Raw genomic sequence first — 20182 nt, forward strand, 5'->3', positions numbered from 1 at the left:
TTATTTAACAAAAGTCTAATCTGTATCATCCTAGTTTTTAATGACCTAAACCAAGGTTTTCTTTCAAGTTTTTGTCAATACATTTTATACGTCATGTTGCTAATGATATTGCTATCTACAGTAACTGTTAACAAATAACTAACATTCGGTCTAATGGCAACAACTGAACCATCAGAAAGAAAAAAAGAAAGACATTTTCTTTTATAGTACTTAAAACCGTTAGAACGATTAGGTTTCATTAGAACAGTTGTTTAAAACAAAGGAAAATAGTGCAGAGACCGCCATCTAGTGGACTGTGAAGATAATGACACTGCTTCATGAAGCTTCATGAAACAGTGTCATGTTGTTTAGAGGTCAGTAGGTGGCGCCATCAGTTTAAAAATTACATAATGTTTCATTAGAACAGTTGTTCAAAACAGAGGAAAATAGTGCAGAGACCGCCATCTAGTGGACTCTGAAAATAATGACACTGCTTCATGAAGCTTCATCGGACCCTCACTATGGGTTTTTACTTTTTTTACTCAGTATTATTGGCGTACTTTTCTTTTCTCTATACAAAACAATTAACAATCTTAACAGCATTTCTAAACATTTCAAATGTGTTACCGAAATAAACACAAAGTATAATGTCTGTCTCAGAAAGAAAAATAGGGTCTCATTTATCATAAATCCTTATTTATTAGAAAGAAGGAAAAATAAGAAAACAAACCATGAACGCTACGAAAAATGAACAAAATAAACCTTGGTAAACAACATTTACAAAAATACTAATTCTACGTATGCTAACAAAGATGGCCGACACACAAAGGGTTCAGAAAGTGAAGAAACAAAAGATAACTATTACGTAGAAAGCAAACAAAATCATTTCAACTGAGTACTCTCAGTTGGAGCAGTTCGCAAAATGTGAGATTTTTTTCCTTCCGATAATTGTTTTTTTTTTCCCATGAGTAATGGCTTCATCGTCACTGCAGCAGCTGAAGACAGGTTAAGCCTGAGCGAGTCTTTCCCTCCGATTCCCTCCATGAAATCCCATGAAACCAGGCAGGATCTTCACAGCCACCCCCTCTGCAGGACAGGCGGATTGCCGCATTCGGAAAACAACCGGTCTAGTCGGCTCTCTGAAGACACCTAGTGGCGACTAAGAACACCTGCACCTCCATCCATCATTTTTTCCCAAGTCATCTGTTATACATCATCCAATTATACCTCGAACCAAAGCAGGAAGTCACTTCTATGTTAAGTGCTTTTCCCCCCACGCACTCCGGTTTCTTCTCGAACATGTTTACCTCAGATGACTGTGTGAGATCGTGGACCTAAAGTTTTTTCACGTGTATTCACAGTCTCCAACCCATTGAATGCCCCTAGCTAGCTGGGACTTAAGAAAGGGCGGAACTGGAAAAATCGACACAAATATATACGTTTAGTTTGAGTCAATCAAGTCATCGACGACAATTATCGTGGACACAACAACAAAATACTTGTCGCAAATTTCTAACAATATTGCTAATTAAGATGTTTTTTCAGAATAAACAAAAAGTTTATTTGTTCATGGTTTTTGGATCCAAGTTAGCAATTCCGATCCGACAAACGATGCCGACAAAGATGGAGGCAGTTTTATTAGCTAACCTAGATTAAATGAGTCGAAAGAAACGTTGAGGGCAATTAAAAATATATTTGGCAAATGTGATTGTGCAGGAACTTCTATTTTTGACATACATTTCAAAATTTTGGACTAGCGTGAGGGAGGAAAACTCTGCCAAAAGGGGGTCAATGTGGGTCAGATGGGAGCAGAATCGTCTGGTGACGGGCGGCCGCTGGGGGGCGCATGTCCGTATGGAAATGTTGCGCGTTAAAGGGGAAAGAGCGGCTCGCGCTTCGGAGTCTGCGCAGTCGCAGTCCTTCTCGTCACTCCGAACTTTCGGGACGCAGGACTGAAGGAAGGAAGGAAGACGCCACCGACGTACCGTCTGGTAGTTATTTCACACGTATTCCGCCGTTGAACGCACCGTGTGTCGGCCGCCGTGACCCGCGCCGCCACGTAGAACCCCCCGCCCCCCCTAAGAGGAGCCGCTGCACCGCTGCAGCAACACCAGCCGAAACCGAACCGAACCGAGCTCTCGTCCTCCATTCCGTGCCCGAGAATTCTACACCGCGGGAGAGATCGATGCGAAGATGTAGCGAAGCGTAATCTCGTTGTAAAGCCGCGGTCGGGTGCGGGGGAGTCGCGGGTGTCGGTTCGGTCGGTGTTCCGTGACGGACGGAGAGCGTCTGCTGCTGCAGAGATGGCGACTGCAGGCGGGAGCAGCGGACAGGCACGAGCGCAACAAAGACTGGGAGAGACGGCTGCTGATTGGCTGCGCCGGGTCACGTGCTCGGCGTCAACGCGATATCATGAAAATTTGATCGAGAAAAAAAATCTCCGAAAATTACTTGGAGCTAATTTTAGTTTTTTTCACTTTTGTTTCAAGTGGAAACATTTATTTTTTCGCAGAAAACGTACACATTTAATTAGATATAATTAAAGTTCAAATTCGTAAATGCGGATCAGATATTGAATTAATTTTATTGCCGGAGCAAACTCACGATATTTTTTAACCTTATGATCGTTGAACTATTAAATATCTACTCGAAACTATTAGTCTGAAAATAAAAGAAAACGTTACAATAACAACTATTTTCATTTACGTTAAATCACTTGAATATTCCGATTCAGAATAGATTTATTATCGAAGTGCAGTACAACGAAATTCAGTTTAGCGTCTTTTTACCAGTAGTAGTAAATAATATATATTTTCAAACCATACAATTATTTATACAAAAAAAAGAAAAAAGGATTCTAAATAAATTAAATAAAGAAAGTAGAATAGAGATGTAATAAAATAAGAAATTAAATAAGCATTATCTTGTCTGGGGGTGCTCTGGTGTGATGAATATTTCCTGCTACTAACATATGTGGCTCATTCTATAGCATTTCCCTGAGAATTTAAACGTTTAATAATTAAAAAACATATTTTTAAACGAATTATTTTAGTTACGGTTAGAATAAACTCAAAAATGGAATCAACATGCAAGCTGCTAATTCCATGTAGTACTTTCTGTTTCCGAGGTTCCTGTCGGAAAAAAAATTACATTTAAAGATGCATTATGTTGTCATTACAATTCATATTACACTTGAACATTTTGACGTTTTTATATTTTTAAATGAATAAACGCATGGATTTGTTTATTTTGAAAACAATATTTAAAAATAAATGACAAACTATAAAACCAACATGAAACAAATATAAAAAAGCAGTGTCTGAAAAGGAGGAAGTAGAAGTAAAGCTTATAAGAAACTAAAAATAACTGAAACACATGCTTTTCCTTTTTGTACAAGTTTTTTAATTTAATTTTCCTACTTGGTGAAATCAAAGAATGTTGGCATAGTCAGGAATGTAACAAAGACAAGCTGGATGTAGGAAAAGTAAATGAAGGGAAAGTGAGATATATTATGTTTAAATAAACTTGCGTTTAACCTCTCAACATGAGGATTTACCTAAAGGCCGTAAATGTGGTGATTTTAAACAAGTCTTACTTTCAACTGCATTTCCTCCTCAGCAGATGAGTAGCAGTGGCCAAGACCCTGGTGCAGCCATGTCGGCGCCGTGGCAGGACGACGATGAAGAGTTCAAGTTGGAGAGCCTGAAAGGGTCGTGGCGGCCCAAGTCTCGCTTCTCCTTCAAAGAGGTCAAGACTCTGTTGAACGCCGTCAAGAAGAACAGATTCATCGTCCTGAGTAAATCAGTGTGGTGACTTTCAGAGTGTGTGTGAAGTGTCAGTCAGTTCCTTAAAGGGCAACTAATGTGAAAACCCAACTCTCCTGACTCATCTCACATGTTTTAAATGTTAAAATCTTCCTCTCCAAGATGCAGTTAGTCTCTCATCATGGCCATGTTTTGAACTTATTAATTTATAAAGTTCTCCCTCATCTGAAATCTCAGCGAACGAGAGGTTACGAGAGCCGAGTCCATTATGATGTAATAATGGTCTTCACTCCTCCTCCAGCCAGCTGTCATCACGCCCTGCTTTAGTGGGAGGGGCATAAGCACATTTTCTAATGTAAATATTTCAAAAGGGTTTCAAAAAGAGTTTTGTACAAACAGACACATACTGATGAGTACAAAAGAGGCCAAACATCTATATACAGTAAGACAAACTTAAATCAACACATTAGTTATCCTTTAAACATGTTTAACTGAATTAATTACTTATGTATTTTTTATTATTATTTTTATCCATTTTATTTCATTTGCTTTTCTGTTATTTTCTTGTCCACTTTTCATTGATACTTTTTTAAAGATTATTATTTATTTCAATTTCTTAACATGAATTAGCCATTCTTTATTCCAGATAACAGAAATGATTGAGTACACCTTGCTTTCTTTTCCATTCTATCTGTACTTTTAACAAAGATCTTCATTTTTAAGTCAAAGAATGTACTTAAACAAATGATGATAGTGATCTTTTATTAAGCTTCTTCAACAAAAAGCATTAATTTTCTTTCTCCCCTGCAGGAAAGTTTAATCACCGTGTGTCGCCTGAAGCCAAGAAACAGACTTGGACGGAGATCACGGAGGAAATTAACGCTCTTGGAGAGAATCACAGAGAGGTGAGCTGGTGTCTGACTTCTCTTTAGCAATGAAGAGGGAACGCATAAAAGAGGGAGGAGGTCAAGATGTAGGAAAAAATGTTTTAGAAAAAGTGGATGAAGAGATTCTTTTAAATGGACCTAAATCTGTTTGAGTTTTCCTGATGAGATTGTTTCCCCTCCAGATCCGCCAGATCATGAAGAAATGGGCCGACCTGAAGTGCGATGGCAAGCGGCGAATGATCGCCATGAGGAGTTCAAACGGCGCTCACCTGAGGAAGAGGAACCTCGGACCTGTGGAGAAGATGGTCCACAAGATCCTGCAGATGAGTCCTGGAGGTGATTAAAGTTCCAGTGTTGCTAGTTCAACCAGAGAAGAGACTGACTGGAATCTGCCGCTCCTTTAGATGCTGACAGTGATCTGGACTTTGAAGAGGAAGAGAAGCCCAAGACTCCACGGAAACGCCGGAATTCAAAGCCGCCCTCGTACCTGAGTGACTCTGCGACCCTTCTGGACCTGTCTCCTCTCTCCTCGTCCGAGAAGGACTTCGCTGGTGAGGATATACATGATTGTAGAAGATAGAACTCAAATAAGTGTGGAGACGAGGAGATGAGAAGCTAAGGAATGTGGTGGGGCTATAGGAGGATAATGAAGAGGAGAAGTGAGGGAACATGAAGGGGAGAAGTGGAGGAACACTGATTAGATATGTGGAGGAACGTAACGGGAGAAGGGAGGTGATTTGGAGGAAAGAAGTGAGAACATGGATTCGAAAAGTGAGGAAACATGAGTAGAAAATGCTGGGGAACATGGAAGGGAGAAGTGAGAGAAAACAGAGCAGAGAAGTGAGGGAACATAGATGTGAAAAGTGAGAGAAAATGAAGGAGAGAATTGCGGGAACAGAGAGGAGAGAAGTGGGGGAACATGGAGGGGAAAATGAAGGGATCGTGGAGTTGAAATGTTGGGGAACATGAAGGAGAGATGTGAGGGAACACAGAGGAGAAAAGTGAAGTAACTTAGAAATGGGAGGTAGGAACATGTAGTAGAACATTGGAGAAACATGAAGGAGAACAGTGGGGTAATATGAAGGAGAAATGTTGGGGTACATGGAAAACAAAAGTGAGGGAACACGGAGAAGAGAAGTGAAGGAACATGGAGTAGACATTTTGGGGAACATGGAGGACAAACATGATGGAACATGAAGGAGAGAACTGAGGGAACATGGGAAGAATTTAAAGGAATGTGGCAGAGGAGTGGAAAACAGGGGTAAATTAAAAAAAATACACGGAGAAGAAAAGCGAAGGAACGATGGGTTAAGGAAACAATCGGGGTGGGGGGGGCATAGAGGCAAAATCTGGGGGGTAAATTTAAGGAACAAAAGTATGGGGTCATCGAGATGAACGTAAAGGAAGTTGAGATAGAATTGAAAATGGACAAGACAAGTAGAGGAACATGGAGGAGAAAAGTTCAAGAACATGGAGGTGAAAAGCAAGGGAACATGGAAGAGGGAGGTTCAAGGAGAACGTGCAGCTTCAGCTGGTCTGGTTGTGTGTTGCAGGTGAAACTCTCCACTCGTCCTCTGACTTTGATGTTCCTGAGGATGGAGGTGAGAGTTTAGATCCCTTTGTTTGCATGTCAGTCGTCATGACAACATCAATGGTTCATCCTGGTTCTCAGTGGAATCGTTTTCAATTCGTGATCGAGTCATTCACACATCTGAGTCATCCGAGTCGATCGTTTGTAGTGTCGTGGATCGCTCTCGCGTCACTTCCTGTCTCTGTGTCGATGTTTTCTTATCGACCTCTGACCTCTGCCCGGACAGACGCCTCCATGGATTTTGACGAAATGGAGCCGTACTCCCCTGAGCAGGAGCCGGACGATGACGACCCGTCTCCGCAGATCAAGCCGGTCCACACTTACACCCGCAACGGAGTACAGACGACTCCATCCGGACCCTCCACCTCGTCGGGGTTCCTCTCGGAAGTGGACGCCGCGTCATCGTCCACCTCGGCTCCTCCTTCTCAGTCGCCCGTGAGCTCCATCTTGACGACTCCTTCCTCGCTCCCCTCGTCACAGAAACCAGCTCCTCCCTCCTCCTTCTCCTCCTCGTCTGCTCCCGCCAAGTCCGGGACCTCCTCAGAACAAGCCTCCTCCAGACTCCCCTTGTCGTCCAAGCCCATCAAAGCGGACCCCCTTCCCTCCGGGGGTTGCGGCGTCGGGCCGAACCAGCAGGTGGCGCACCTGGCGGCTCAGAGCCTGCAGCAGCAGCAGGCCAGCCGGACGCTGCTCAGCTCCGTGTCCCAGTCCCTGGAGATCCTGGCCCAGTCGGTGCAGCTGCTGGTGGAGACGCAGCAGGAGTTCGTGCAGGAGTCGCTGATGCTGCAGAGGGAGACGGTGGACGTGCTGAGAGACTTCTCCAACACGGCGCTCACCATGCTGCGAGAGAAGGCCAACAGCACGCCCGCCGTCCTACGCCAGCGCCCGGCCTTCTGAGCGTCCAACCAAAAAAATCAAAGACATGTTTGCGAGACATTTATTTAACGCCTGGTCAGAGACCCGGGTACTTGTGCTGTTTCAAGTTCGACCAACCCAAACACATTTCTAACCTCAAGTAAAACTACAGTCACGAAGAGGCTTCTGGATCCTTCTAGTGACCCAAGTCTTTCCCTGATAACAAGAAAAATAGTGGACTTTTATTAAAGCCAATCAAACTGTAAACCTGTTTTGAAAAGTGACTGAGATAAAGTGAAAACTAAAACCTTTGTCACTCATGAGTCCGATCAGTGTGAAGTCAAACGTCAGACTGTCAACGTCAGTTTGATAGAAACGAGTCTGAATATGTGCCACGATGATCCATAAAACCATAAAAAAAGAAAGTAATAATAGTAAGTAAGTAAGTAAGTCATTTTTTTTTGTATAGCGCTTTTCCAGACCAGGGTCACAAAGCGCTTAAACAATCAAAACAATATTCAATAAAGTATAAACTTTAAAGGTCAAGATAAAACTGATTACACAACAGGAGTTCCAGAAAATCAAAGAAAAGCCTGAACAAATTAAAATGTCTTAAGATGTTTCTTAAGTATATCGGTGCCATCAGAAAATAAAATGGTTAAACTCTTTATTTTGTTTTTTAAAAAGAATGTAATTAAATAATTTTAATATTGGAAGTTTGAATTATTTAATTTATTATCTTTTATATTCAAAGGTTTCATTGTTTTTAGAATAACTGAATAAAGAAAAATCGTTAATTTTTTTAATGATTTTTTTTTTTACACAATAAATTGATATTCTTATTTCAATGATTCAAAAATATTTTTCTAAATTCAATATACTTTCATTCGTAGCCTTTTAAATTCAAGGCTAAAGTTATAGTTATAAGTTTATTAAGTATAATAGTTGTACGAGACAATACCAAAAGAGTACCGAGCCACTTGATCGAACTTCCAGCCAATCGTGTGACGCGCATGCGGTCACGTGACGACGTAGCAGCTCTGGCGCGTCAATTCATCATGGAGGAGGATTCTCAAACAACGGTGAGATTTCATTTGCAACTAATGTTAGATTCTCAGCTCGGTGTGGATTAATTCAGAGATAAGCGGAAACACAAACTGAAAATCTGAATCACCTTCGCAACACTCCGTCCTCCAACCGGAACTTACGTGATAAGACGATGTAAAAACAACGATTTTCAAGGAAGAATTTTGAAGTAATTGACTGTTGCTCATCATGTGAATAATGTGAGTTAATACAGTATTATTTTGTAATATGTCCATCATTTGACTACAAAGTGAGCGTCCGAATACTATTAAACTATACAACTGTGCATTTACAAATGTTTCTAACTTGTTTATTACTAGATTAACACTACTTTCTCCCATTTTATTATTGGTTTTATATTATTCATAGTAATTTAACATCATATATATATATTTATATCACTTTTTTTATTGTTTCAACAGTGTCTCAAAATGGAAGGATAGTTTAAGGAGAAATAAATATGACAGAAGAAATTGTCCATCAGAAAAAGGGCAATAGCATTTTGGCAGCTGTAAAAATAAAAGTATATATATCCAAATGCATAGATATTTTTAAATAAAAAAAATATTACACATTTAATTTGATAGCATAATACCGTTTTTGTTTTGCATTTCACATATTTTTCTCAAAGGTAAAATGTATGCAATATTTTTCTTAATAATCCAATTAAATGAATACAATTGTTATTAAGTTGTTGTTAATTGTTAATTAATTAATTCGTATTATTTCATTAATTTACAACAAATCCCGGTGTTGTGTTTACAACCATGGCAATGAAAGTTGTTTCTTTTTGACGTCCCCATATAACAGTCATCGTATTTTATTTGATTGCTCACCCCTGATGTAATGTGTGAAATATTTGATAGATTCTATGGCATCTTAACTGCTGCTGGAATGTGAGTGTGAATTATATTTTTAATATTATCATTTACAGCAGTATATATTCTGGTTCCAAACACACGTTAAGATTGAGGTTGAGATTGAGCAGCACAGGAAGGTTTTTTTCTAATGTCAACACAACAGTCAAATAGCAAATACAGACAACTTAATAAATACTTTAAAACGTTGAATGCTTGATTCTTAAGCGTATGTGTAACTTTTGGAGCAAAAGTAATGGAATGTTTACTCTGGCTTTGGTCACACCAGACTCTGTAGTGAACAACAAGCTAGTCCAGTTGAACAACATGGTTCTATAATCTCTTGTCGTCTTTTATTTTCTGACAGAGTGATCCCACAGCTGTCGTCCAGTCGTCAACACGCCTCTCACATCAGTCAGCAGACGGTCAGCAGGTCACCGGCACGAGCAGGTATTGATCATTATTGATCCACCTTATATCGCCTTTAATATTGATTAATTTAATATTGATTAATTTAATATTTCTGATTAGGGATGAAGGACAGAGACGTCACAATCCTCCCCCTGACAGACCATCAGTGTAAGTAGAAATGTAGAGGTATCTTATATACAACTAACATGGGTTATTTTTAAGTGTGTCACATGGTGCAGACGAGACAAACTATAAAATAAATGTATCGTTAGAGATTAAATAAAAGTCAGGAAAATTGTATTTTGACAAATATAGCAAGAATGAAAGTAGTGAAGTAGTCGTTCTTTAATAAATAAATACAGTTTCAAACATGTATAAAATATGTTATTACACATACACGTACAAATACTACCTCCTAATCCTATGACATCAAAGTTCTTCCAGTAATTGTCAGACCAAAAAAGATTTGTTCTTCAAATAGTTACTAAATTTAAGCCACATCACACAACTTCATTAACCATATTTTTCATACTTAAAATCCTTATGAGCCATATGTATTCATGTTAAATTATTATTATTATACATTATTATTAATGTGGTACATGCCGCACCACGAGTCACTGTAGCATTACTCCATGAGGATCGGTTATATTACTCCTTGGAGAGTAATACTACAAAGACACACTATATCTGTTTTGTACTCAAGTACATTTTCATCTCTCTAAAAGTACAATTAACACTTATGAATTAGAGAGAAAAAAAAGTAAACGGTAACGATAGACTGATGAAGCTTCATAAAGCAGTGTCATGTTGTTTAGAGGTCAGTAGGTGGCGCCAACAGTTTAAAAAATGATGTGATGTTTTATTTCTCTTGGAATTTCTGGAATAACTCCTCTGAACGTGCATGTTTACTTGTGGGCAGGTGTTCTCCTGGAACATTTGTAAGAGGAAGAGGAAGTGGCAGAAGACTCCAAGGGTCCTACAGTGGCCGGGTCAATAGAGTGACACAATTGAAGTTGGTGTTCCATCTTCTTCCACACCATTTTGAAAAAGCGCCATCGAAGGAGGAGATCGTGGTTCACCATCAAGCTGGTTTGGGACGAAGGACAGTCTACATGAATGACAGTGTGACACACGAGCAGGTAAATGACCAGAATCAGGATTGTTTTTGCTTCATCTCCACAAAACAGTTTTTTTTTTAGTTTGTGCCAATTTTCATTAATTTCCATTGACTACCTTTCTTCTTGCAGATGTTAAGCATTTTGAAGGGTCTTTATCCAGCTCTCAGCACTTTGACTGGAGGATTCCTTTTATACAGAGCAAGTGGTGAGAAAATACATTTATACCTTTTTATTGTGGTTGATGAGAGAAAGAGAATAAAGAAAATAAAACGAAACGGTATGTAAGATTTGTAAAACTGTATTATGGTCTTTTAGTTATGAAATTTATAGTAAAAAAAAAAAACATCGCTGGGCAACGATTAAATTTTCAATTTTTAATCCCAAAAAGAATCTTCTTCATCATCATATTTATCAACTCCTGCAATATTAACACGTATTACAAAACAATTTATGATTATTAGAGCATCAAAAGTAAATAAGGATTAATAACATAAGATAAAATAATTGCCTTTCGTTAATAGTTTCAGGCACTAACACGATAATAACTTGCCCAGCCCTTATTATAATATAATAATAACAACAATTACATACAAATAATTAGAATAATCATACACTATTAAACTTTAACTTGCCCAGACCTACAAAAACAATATCTTTATGAATTTAATGTGTATGTATGCACCATAGTACACCCTGTTCATAATGTCTACATGTCTGTGTATAAATGTGTGTCAGATTCCTGCTTGTTTAAATAAGGGTTAAACCGTTTCTCCAGTTGTTATTAGTATCTCCTCTGACCCCTCTAGGTGGAAGGGGTCGTAGAAATCTGTCCATCGTTCCTCCTGGAGACAGCGGCTACACAGGCCACGTGTTGAGAAGACGCTGTAACGTTTTATATGTCGCTCCGGCTCAGGAGGAGCTGAGCACGGAGCCTCTCCCGGTGGGCAGAGCTGCATCTTTTCTGGAGTCCTGCGACACTGATGGGCCGACCACAGATGCAGCTCAATCTGAAGATGGCGAGTTTATAACATGATGATATACATTACTGATGGTGTGATGAAGCTTCATGAAGCAGTGTCATTATTTTCAGAGTCCACTAGATGGCGGTCTTTGCACTATTTTCCTTTGTTTCTCAGGACCCCCGGGTCCAAACAAATGTGTTTGTGGTATCCCTAAGAACAAATGTGAGAAAACATTTGGAGAAAAGTGAAAACACTTTGGAGTGACAGAATGTGAAGGAGATAATTGAGGGGTCACAGAGAATTGGGGAACATGGAGGAGAAAAGCGAGGGAACATGGAGGAGAGAAGGGAAAGAGCATGGAGGAGAAAAGTGAGAAATTAGTAGGAAATATGGAGGAGAGAAATGTCACGGAATGTGGAAGAAATTTTGGAGGAAATGGTGGAGAAAAGCGAGGGAACGTGAAAGAGAAGAAGAAGAATGAACACGGAGGATAAATATGGGGCGATGTTGAGGTGAGAGTGAGGGAATATGGAGGAGAAAAGCGTAACAAGAGTTTGTTGGATCTGTCGTCTGTTTTGTACTCTCATGGCCGAATCGACGACGCGTCACTTCCTGTCTCTGTGTCGATGTTTTCTTATCGACCTCTGACCTCTGCCCGGACAGACGCCTCCATGGATTTTGACGAAATGGAGCCGTACTCCCCTGAGCAGGAGCCAGACGACGACGACCCGTCTCCGCAGATCAAGCCGGACCACACTTACACCCGCAACGGAGGACGGACGACGCCATCCGGACCCTCCATCTCGTCGGGGTTCCTCTCGGAACTGGACGCCACCTCGCTCCACTCGTCACAGAAACCAGCTCCTTCCTCCTCCTCCTCCTCGTCTGCTCCCGCCAAGTCCGGGACCTCCTCAGACCAAGCCTCCTCCAGACTCCCCTCGTCGTCCAGGCCCATCAAAGCGGACCCCCTTCCCTCCGGGGGTTGCGGCGTCGGGCCGAACCAGCAGATGGCGCACCTGGCGGCTCAGAGCCTGCAGCAGCAGCAGGCCAGCCGGACGCTGCTCAGCTCCGTGTCCCAGTCCCTGGAGATCCTGGCCCAGTCGGTGCAGCTGCTGGTGGAGACGCAGCAGGAGTTCGTGCAGGAGTCGCTGATGCTGCAGAGGGAGACGGTGGACGTGCTGAGAGACTTCTCCAACACGGCGCTCACCATGCTGCGAGCGTCCAACCAGAAATCAAAGACATGTTTGTGAGACATTTATTTATCGCCTGGTCAGAGACCCGGGTCCTTGTGCTGTTTGAAGACTTTTCTATCATCCAGATCTGGATCCTTCTAGTGACTGAGATCTTTCCTTGATATCATGTTTCTCCAGGAAGAACAAGGCGTCTTGAAGGTTTTATGAAAGTCAATGAACTGTATTCCTGTATTTCTATTGTATGGAGGTAGGTTGTTTCTTTTTTATTCAATCGAATTAAAAGTTCCTTCAATATTTTATTCAAAGTGTTAAAGTGCTTTTTTTGTAGCGTTATTTATATTCTTTACATTCAAACACTTAATATTTATTTTTCAAGATCAAAGCAAGTCTTCTTTGGTTGAAAAACAAAGAAACAAATGTACCTTTTATAGTATAAAGTGGCTGAGATAAAGTGAAAACTAAAACCTTTTCACTCATAAGTCTGATCAGTAAGAAAAAGAAACAACAGACTTTTAAAAGTCAAATGGAAAAAAGTCAGGAAATAATAATGACAAGTAATTGACTTTTATTGTTGTAATGTACGTTTACTAAACTAAACAAAAACTTGGCTCCAGTCGCTACATTAAAATGAACAAACATTTTTGTCTATAAGTCTAAAAAGGAACAGATTAATCTGATAATAATCCCAACCACTAGTCGACGTGAGGGTGAGTAGAAAATTAGTAGATTTGAATTTTGGGTGAACTATTACATTAACCAATCAGAGCCTTGCAGTGACACCCGCAGAAGGAAAATGTATCCAGAAGAAGAAGAAGACCGAGTAGACAGGAAGTTGAGTGAAAGAAAATAGAATGAGGAGAGGACTAAGAAAAAAACGAGTTCCACACGAGGAACGTGTGGAACTTGCTATTCAAGCCGAACATTAAGTTGTAATTCAGAAGGCAGTGAACTCGACAGAAGGTGTTCCGGTCTTCCTATGGTCCAGTCTCCAGGTCCACCAGCAGACCACGAGCACCATGGCGGGCAGCAGGGCACACAGCAGGATGCGGCTGACGGGTAGTGGAACCGAACAGGCCGGGCACTGGATGGAGGTCACGTTCTGGAAGACGAAGCTGGGGTAGAAGTCCACGGACAGGAACCTGGGCTGGTGAGCCAGGATGACCTGACACCTCCACCTTCGCTGAAGGTCGTCGCTCTCGAGCTCCTTGACCAGCGTGACGTTGCAGGGAGAGTTGACCTTCACCTCAAACCTGGACACACGAGCAGTTCCCTTAGGAAAATGAATGTATTTAAATGTACTATGAGTATACTTTAAGTTGTATTCTTAGAGTCTACTTTTGGTATACATCATAAAATGTACTTCGAGTACGTCTTTTGTATTATTGTTGTGATCCAGATTTAAACTGTGCAAAGGATTATGGGAGTGGGCGATGAAAACAGACTTTTGATGTCATTGTTCGACACATTTGCTTCAATGTTATGGATCTTGACTGAATCGAACATGTTGCATGTCAAAAGTCTTGGACTAATGTTACTTGTAGAAAACATATTTTTATTTATTTTTAGAATAACGTTTTATACAGTTATAATCAATAAAACAAACATATAAATTATTATTTTCTTTCTGGTCGGCCCGGTAACACATGCCGGTATAGAATGGTTGGGAATAGAAACTAGTGTACTTCAAGTATACTTTTAATATAGTTCTATAAGCTCAACTACAGATTCAGTTTATACCTACTAGTGATGGTCTGATGAAGATTCACGAAGCACGAAGTGTCATGTTGTTTAGAGGTCAGTAGGTGGCGCCATCAGTTTAAAAATTATTTGACGTTTCATTGGAACAGTTGTTCAAAACAAAGCAAAGCAGTGCAGAGACCACCATCTAGTGGACTCTGAAGATAATGACACTGCTTCATGAAGCTTCATCAGACCATCACTAATACCTTGCACTAGTGATGGGTTGATGAGGTATCATGATACACAAGATGACACTTCATCTTTGTCTCTGTTCTACTAGTTCAATGACAAAGGGCAGCATTTTCAAACTGACAGTGGCCTTTCAAAATGTGTCATGATACAGGTGATGCTGTATCATGATGCTCCATCAACCCATCACTACCTAGTACACTGGTAGTATACAGATGTGTGTACTTAAAAGTATACCTTATTTTACTTAAAATAGTCAGAAAAGATTCAGATTAGTATACTTTTAGTACACTACAAGTACATACCAGTATACCTTAGTATACATACTATACTAATACTGCTTACAGTAAGTATACCTGAGAAAGTTTACTCTAAGTATGCTACTTTTGGTGATGGTTGAGAAGACGAGTCACCATCAGAGTCCAAACCTGGGGTCCAGTGACAGGTTGGTTCCGTCCTCAGAGGTCCAGCTGATGTTGAAGGCTCTGTTGTGTGGACCACAGCTGACGTCATCGTAGTAGGTGTAGAGGATGCAGCTGAGGGTCACGGATCGCCCCGGCCGGAGGTCGGCGACGGAGGCCGACGACGAGACGGCGAGCACGGTCAGGAAGATCTCGGCGAAGGTCTCGGACAGCAGCCTGCACTTGTAGGTGCCCACGTCGTCGGACCTCAGGTCGCGGATGACGAGGCTGCAGTTCTGAGTCACGAACAGTCGCCGGGAATGTCTGCCGTCGATCTCCAGCGTGGGGAACGACAAGCTGCCGTGGTAGAAGGTCCAGGTGACGATGACGCTGTTGCTGGTCGAAAACAAATTCCCACAAGGCAGAACAATGTCGTCGCCCATCTGTCTGTGGACCATCACCGGGGAGACACTTCCACCAACACCTGTCGGGCCAAAACCATGTAAGGGGTTTGAGTTACAAGATTGTATCCACTTCCTTCAGTTCCATCGCATTGAGTATGAAAGGTTGATGAAGCTTCATGAAGCAGTGTCATTATTGTCAGAGTCCACTAGATGGCGGTCTCTGCAATATTTTCCTTATATTTGAACAACTGTTCTAATAAAACTTCACATCATTTTCAAACTGATGGCGCCACCTATTGACCTCTAAACAACATGACACTGTTTCATGAAGCTTCATCAGACCATCACTAGTTTCATGACAGAAGCCTTGTTCTGAAAGACCACTAGATGGCACTGAATGTTCTAAAATCTTTGGCTTGCGGCCCTGGGGCCACATGCAGTCCCTTTGATCATTGATCCATTTTATTTTAAATTTTACTTCTAAATGTAACTCTAGGGTTTTTGTAGGATTGTTTCCTCCGCTTTGGTCAATTTTCGGACTATTTATCACCCCTCAAAAAGTGAGAGTGAGTGAATTTGTGAAAAAGCTATTTATATCCGAATTAAAAATTGTTAGATTAAAAATTATTATACACTATACGTATACGCCATACTTAAATTAATGCTAAAAGATAATCAAAATATAAAGTATAAATTACTAGCTTCATCTAAGAGCTTAAACGTTTGAATACACAATTAACATTTCACTCAGACTGACACACTGTCTCAAGACAAGCTTGGAACAGAATTAGAGTCATGACACCGGTTATTTAAACGTCTGTTTGTCTGCCCTTTTCACACCTTGGGTCGTGGATCAAAAGAACGAAGCAGGGACACATCCGTGGGGGGGGGGCTAGGAGACAGAAACCCCCACCCAAGAACATTTGAATGATTAGAAAATGAAACAAATTAGAAAGGAATCTCCACAGGGGATCGTGGCACAGGAAGCTTGAAGGAACCAATATGGCGGTAGGGGGAGGACCTCTTGGCCCGGAAATTTGCCTTAAATATAGCGATGTTTCTACAGTTCGAGACCGTTTCTCCCGGAGCTATTGTATTGTAAAGTCGCCGGCAGAAAGCGAGTCCGATCGAACGTAAAGCATGTACTTTGTTTGACCTGAAGCGGCAAATAAACGACCCGTGACACACTGCATTGACCTTTTCTCTCCATAAACGAAGTATAAGAACCAGGAAGTGACGGCGTGTTGGAGCGACCGGAACGGACTCCTGTTTTGTCTGTTTTAAAATTAAATCAGTGATAAGACAAGATTCTCTCCAAGATTCACAAGTAGATATTTGAAAAAAAATATCTGAAGCTTTGAACCCAGATAAAGATGTAACCATTGAGAAAATATATAATGATAAAATGTTAGCATATGCATTTTTTCTTTCCACATCTAGGGGAATTTAGGTCGTCACAGCAGCTCACAAATACAATGACTAACTATACAAACACATTAAGTTAAGATGTGTCCTACACATATTAAAATAATAATAATAAACACATTAACCCCCTAATGATATAATATTAATTAATGACAATATTAATGATAATACTTAAAATAATAACTTTAGCATATTAACCATGATTTCATTGTCACTACAATTTAATTTCCGATATGATAAAGACAAATATCCAGGATGATGATGGATGAAAGTGTGGACTCCACCACGATACACACTCAATCCATTAAACTTAAACACATTTAAAGTTTTCAAACACAAACATCAGGTGCAGACTCTGCTATGGCAGCACATTGTGGCGGCAGGTTTCTGATCAGCGCGGAAGTCTGGTCGCGCTGTGGTGAACCCTGGGGGTCGCTGATCTAGATTTTGTTTTTGGGTCACCAAGGAAAACGCAAACTCTGCAATTCCACTTGTGGCGAAACAGGCCACAAGAGGCGCTCTGCTGCTAGTCTTTCAATCGTATTTTGTTGTAAAAGCTTCATCTGACACTCTTTGATCTAATAAATACACACTATTCATGAAACTGTCGTGTGTGTGTGTCTCTGACCTAAAGTCGTACAAAATTATAAAAACCTTACACTCAAGGAGCAAAACTCTGGACCAGATTAACACAACTATAGGCACAATGTCAGCTTCACACTATTTTCAAGTGATTGCACACAGTCAATGTGAGTGTGTGTGTGTCCAAATATATGTGTGTCTATGTGTTCACGTATCCATATATGTGTGTGATAATAGATGTTTGTGTCCATATAATGATAGTGACCATATATGTTTGTGTCCATATAGGTGTGTGTCCATGTATGTTTTGTCCATGTGTGTGTGTGTCCATATACGTGTGTGTCTGTGTGTGTATCCATATATGTGTGTGTCCATGTATGTTTTTGTCCATGTGTCTGTGTTTGTCCATGTGTTTGTGTATCCACATACTGTATGGGTGTGTCCAAAGATGTCTGTGTCCATATACCTGTGTGTCTGTGTGTGTGTATCCATATACATGTGTGTCTGTGTGTATCGATATATGAGTGTGTCCAGGTGTGTGTCTTCTGTCTGCATGAATTCTATCAGTCCCCTAACCCCATATTTTTTATAGTATCTTTATTTTTAGTTTTTTGATTGGGTGTGTATTTTGTGTGTGTGTGTGTGTGTGTGTGTGTGTGTGTGTGTGTGTGTGTGTGTGTGTGTGTGTGTGTGTGTGTGCACAGTACAGTTTTAGCATTGACATATTTTGTTGAAATCTTGACTGGTTTAGATAAATAATATATATTTTCATCACAGCATTGGTCTTGTGTTGTATTTGATTAATTTTCAGTTTTGTGTATTTGCACCTTCTGTGTGTAACATTACTCAAATAACTTAGGAGCAGAATTGTTAATAGTGTTTAAGGTTCAGTGCAGCAGTGTGTAACTGGTTCGGGCAGAATTAAGTCAAAGGAAACGTGTGCTTTTTCATATGGAGACAAAATATCATTTTTATAAAATAGTGTATGGTTTGAACAAGAGTGTTTCATTTTGTAAAGGATGGAAGGTGTTCTGCTAATTGTGTGTAGTGGTTTGAAAACCCGTGCCCTCGTGCTTAAGCAATTTTAAAAAACTGCAATTAAGTTTCCATGCCCGTGGTGAACAGGATAGTGGAGACTAGTGGTCAGATATCCATGTGGTCATACTTTTTTACGAGCACTGAGAAAAGGATTTTAAATTTGGCGCCGAGTAGATAAAAAATACAATTAAAGAATATATAGTATCACTAAAAATAATTCAAAGCTACTCCAGAACATGTTAAGAAGAGCAACGGTCCTGGAAGTTCTAGAGAAAAAATGAGAAACACGCACCTTTGAGCAGCAGAGCGACGAGCGGCAGCAGCAGCAGCATCTTCTCACCAAAACACAACATTTCTAAAGACGTTCGTCCTGACTTCCTGTGCCACACAGACACAGCATGTTCTTACGAGGACACGTGACCATCCTGCAATCACAGAAACACCCAACAAGAATCATTCAGTACTGAGGCAGTTGGAGAAAAGAAAACGTATTAAAACGATTTTTTTAAAACCAAAGTAAAAGAGAGAGAGAACAAAATATGCATGTCATAATTAATGATCATCAAACAATAGGAATTTTGTTTCCTTTTTTTTCCGTTTTGTCGTATTTTTAAAGCTGATTCACAGACTTTAGAAACAGTGTTTCTACTTGTTAGATTAAATACAGATATTTTTGCAAGTCACATGATTCTCACATGATCAGGACAAATATCCAGGATGATGACGCAGGTGTCGTGACACAGTGGACACGCCACGATACACACACTGAGAAAACAATCCAATAAACTCACATAAGTGTTTTATCTCATATTTATGTTTTCACGCAGTGAGATCATGGGTCCAAGTGCGGACGTACTGCAGGTTTCCGATCAGTGCTGTGGTGAAGTCAGGGGGTCGCTGATCTAGATCTTAGTTTTTTGAGGCACTAAAGAAAACACAAACTCTGCAATTCCACTTTTGGCGAAGTCTTGTGACGTCTTCAGGTCTGCACTGAGGTTAGAGACGGTTTCATGACTAGTGTGTATTTATTACATCAAAGAGTGACGGACTCGGAACAATGTTCATGTTGTCTGTCGTGTGTTCATGTTAGTCTGTCGTGTGTTCATTTTAGTCTGTCGTGTGTTCATGTTAGTCTGTCATGTGTTCATTTTAGTCTGTCGTGTGTTCATGTTAGTCTGTAGTGTGTGTTTATGTTAGTCTGTCATGTGTTCATGTTAGTCTGTCATGTGTTCATGTTAGTCTGTAGTGTGTGTTCATGTTAGTCTGTCATGTGTTCATGTTAGTCTGTGGTGTGTTCATGTTAGTCTGTGGTGTGTTCATGTTAGTCTGTCATGTGTTCATGTTAGTCTGTCATGTGTGTTCATGTTAGTCTGTCATGTGTTCATGTTAGTCTGTCATGCGTGTTCATGTTAGTCTGTAGTGTGTGTTCATGTTAGTCTGTCATGTGTTCAGGTTAGTCTGTCATGCGTGTTCATGTTAGTCTGCCATGTGTTCATGTTAGTCTGTCATGTGTTCATGTTAGTCTGTCATGCGTGTTCATGTTAGTCTGCCATGTGTTCATGTTAGTCTGTCGTGTGTTCATGTTAGTCTGTGGTGTGTTCATGTTAGTCTGTCATGTGTTCATGTTAGTCTGTCATGTGTTCATGTTAGTCTGTGGTGTGTTTATGTTAGTCTGTCATGTGTTCATGTTAGTCTGT

At 40.4% G+C, this 20182-nt stretch overlaps 3 protein-coding genes across 5 annotated transcripts; 2 read left to right on the plus strand and 1 right to left on the minus strand.

Moving 5' to 3' along the window:
- Positions 1–1890: 1890 nt before the first annotated feature.
- Positions 1891–7451, plus strand: LOC148075279 (uncharacterized). 3 transcript variants are annotated; one of them, XM_087796269.1, is made up of 7 exons: positions 1891–1970; positions 3598–3775; positions 4554–4648; positions 4813–4966; positions 5035–5181; positions 6184–6231; positions 6448–7451. In XM_087796269.1, the coding sequence occupies exons 2-7, from the start codon at positions 3601–3603 to the stop codon at positions 7116–7118; spliced, it is 1290 nt and encodes a 429-aa protein (XP_087652395.1). In that variant the 5' UTR covers positions 1891–1970; positions 3598–3600; the 3' UTR covers positions 7119–7451. The 3 variants fall into 3 exon arrangements, with proteins under 3 accessions (XP_087652395.1, XP_087652393.1, XP_087652394.1); XM_087796267.1 differs by having other exon boundaries at positions 1913–1970; positions 3601–3775; XM_087796268.1 differs by lacking the exon at positions 6184–6231 and having other exon boundaries at positions 1913–1970.
- A 1940-nt stretch (positions 7452–9391) lies between these two features.
- LOC148075280 (uncharacterized) lies at positions 9392–12909 on the plus strand. Its single transcript, XM_087796270.1, has 6 exons — positions 9392–9469; positions 9551–9598; positions 10353–10572; positions 10681–10756; positions 11358–11567; positions 12177–12909. The coding sequence occupies exons 3-6, from the start codon at positions 10546–10548 to the stop codon at positions 12761–12763; spliced, it is 900 nt and encodes a 299-aa protein (XP_087652396.1). The 5' UTR covers positions 9392–9469; positions 9551–9598; positions 10353–10545; the 3' UTR covers positions 12764–12909.
- Positions 12910–13254: 345 nt separating this feature from the next.
- Positions 13255–18868, minus strand: LOC148075281 (SLAM family member 6-like). The gene is made up of 3 exons (XM_087796271.1): positions 18778–18868; positions 15064–15520; positions 13255–13956 (listed from the first exon to the last, which is right to left on the minus strand). Exons 1-3 carry the CDS (start codon positions 18836–18838, stop codon positions 13641–13643), a joined length of 834 nt encoding a protein of 277 aa, XP_087652397.1. The 5' UTR covers positions 18839–18868; the 3' UTR covers positions 13255–13640.
- Between the last annotated feature and the right edge of the window lie 1314 nt (positions 18869–20182).

Source organism: Callionymus lyra, chromosome 7 (assembly GCF_982586985.1).
Source record: "Callionymus lyra chromosome 7, fCalLyr1.hap1.1, whole genome shotgun sequence".
Taxonomy (NCBI): domain Eukaryota; kingdom Metazoa; phylum Chordata; class Actinopteri; order Syngnathiformes; family Callionymidae; genus Callionymus; species Callionymus lyra.

Excerpts from the sequence above, each read along its gene's own strand:
- LOC148075279 (XM_087796269.1), top strand. The coding sequence starts at position 3,601 with ATGAGTAGCAGTGGCCAAGACCCTGGTGCAGCCATGTCGGCGCCGTGG. Across the intron at positions 3,776-4,553 it reads GAACAGATTCATCGTCCTGA|GAAAGTTTAATCACCGTGTG; the intron begins GTAAATCAGTGT and ends TCTCCCCTGCAG. Across the intron at positions 5,182-6,183 it reads GTCCGAGAAGGACTTCGCTG|GTGAAACTCTCCACTCGTCC; the intron begins GTGAGGATATAC and ends TGTGTGTTGCAG.
- LOC148075280 (XM_087796270.1), top strand. The coding sequence starts at position 10,546 with ATGAATGACAGTGTGACACACGAGCAG. Across the intron at positions 10,573-10,680 it reads ACAGTGTGACACACGAGCAG|ATGTTAAGCATTTTGAAGGG; the intron begins GTAAATGACCAG and ends TTCTTCTTGCAG. Across the intron at positions 10,757-11,357 it reads CCTTTTATACAGAGCAAGTG|GTGGAAGGGGTCGTAGAAAT; the intron begins GTGAGAAAATAC and ends TGACCCCTCTAG.
- LOC148075281 (XM_087796271.1), bottom strand. The coding sequence starts at position 18,838 with ATGTTGTGTTTTGGTGAGAAGATGCTGCTGCTGCTGCCGCTCGTCGCT. Across the intron at positions 15,521-18,777 it reads CGTCGCTCTGCTGCTCAAAG|GTGTTGGTGGAAGTGTCTCC; the intron begins GTGCGTGTTTCT and ends TTGGCCCGACAG. Across the intron at positions 13,957-15,063 it reads AACCTGTCACTGGACCCCAG|GTTTGAGGTGAAGGTCAACT; the intron begins GTTTGGACTCTG and ends TCGTGTGTCCAG.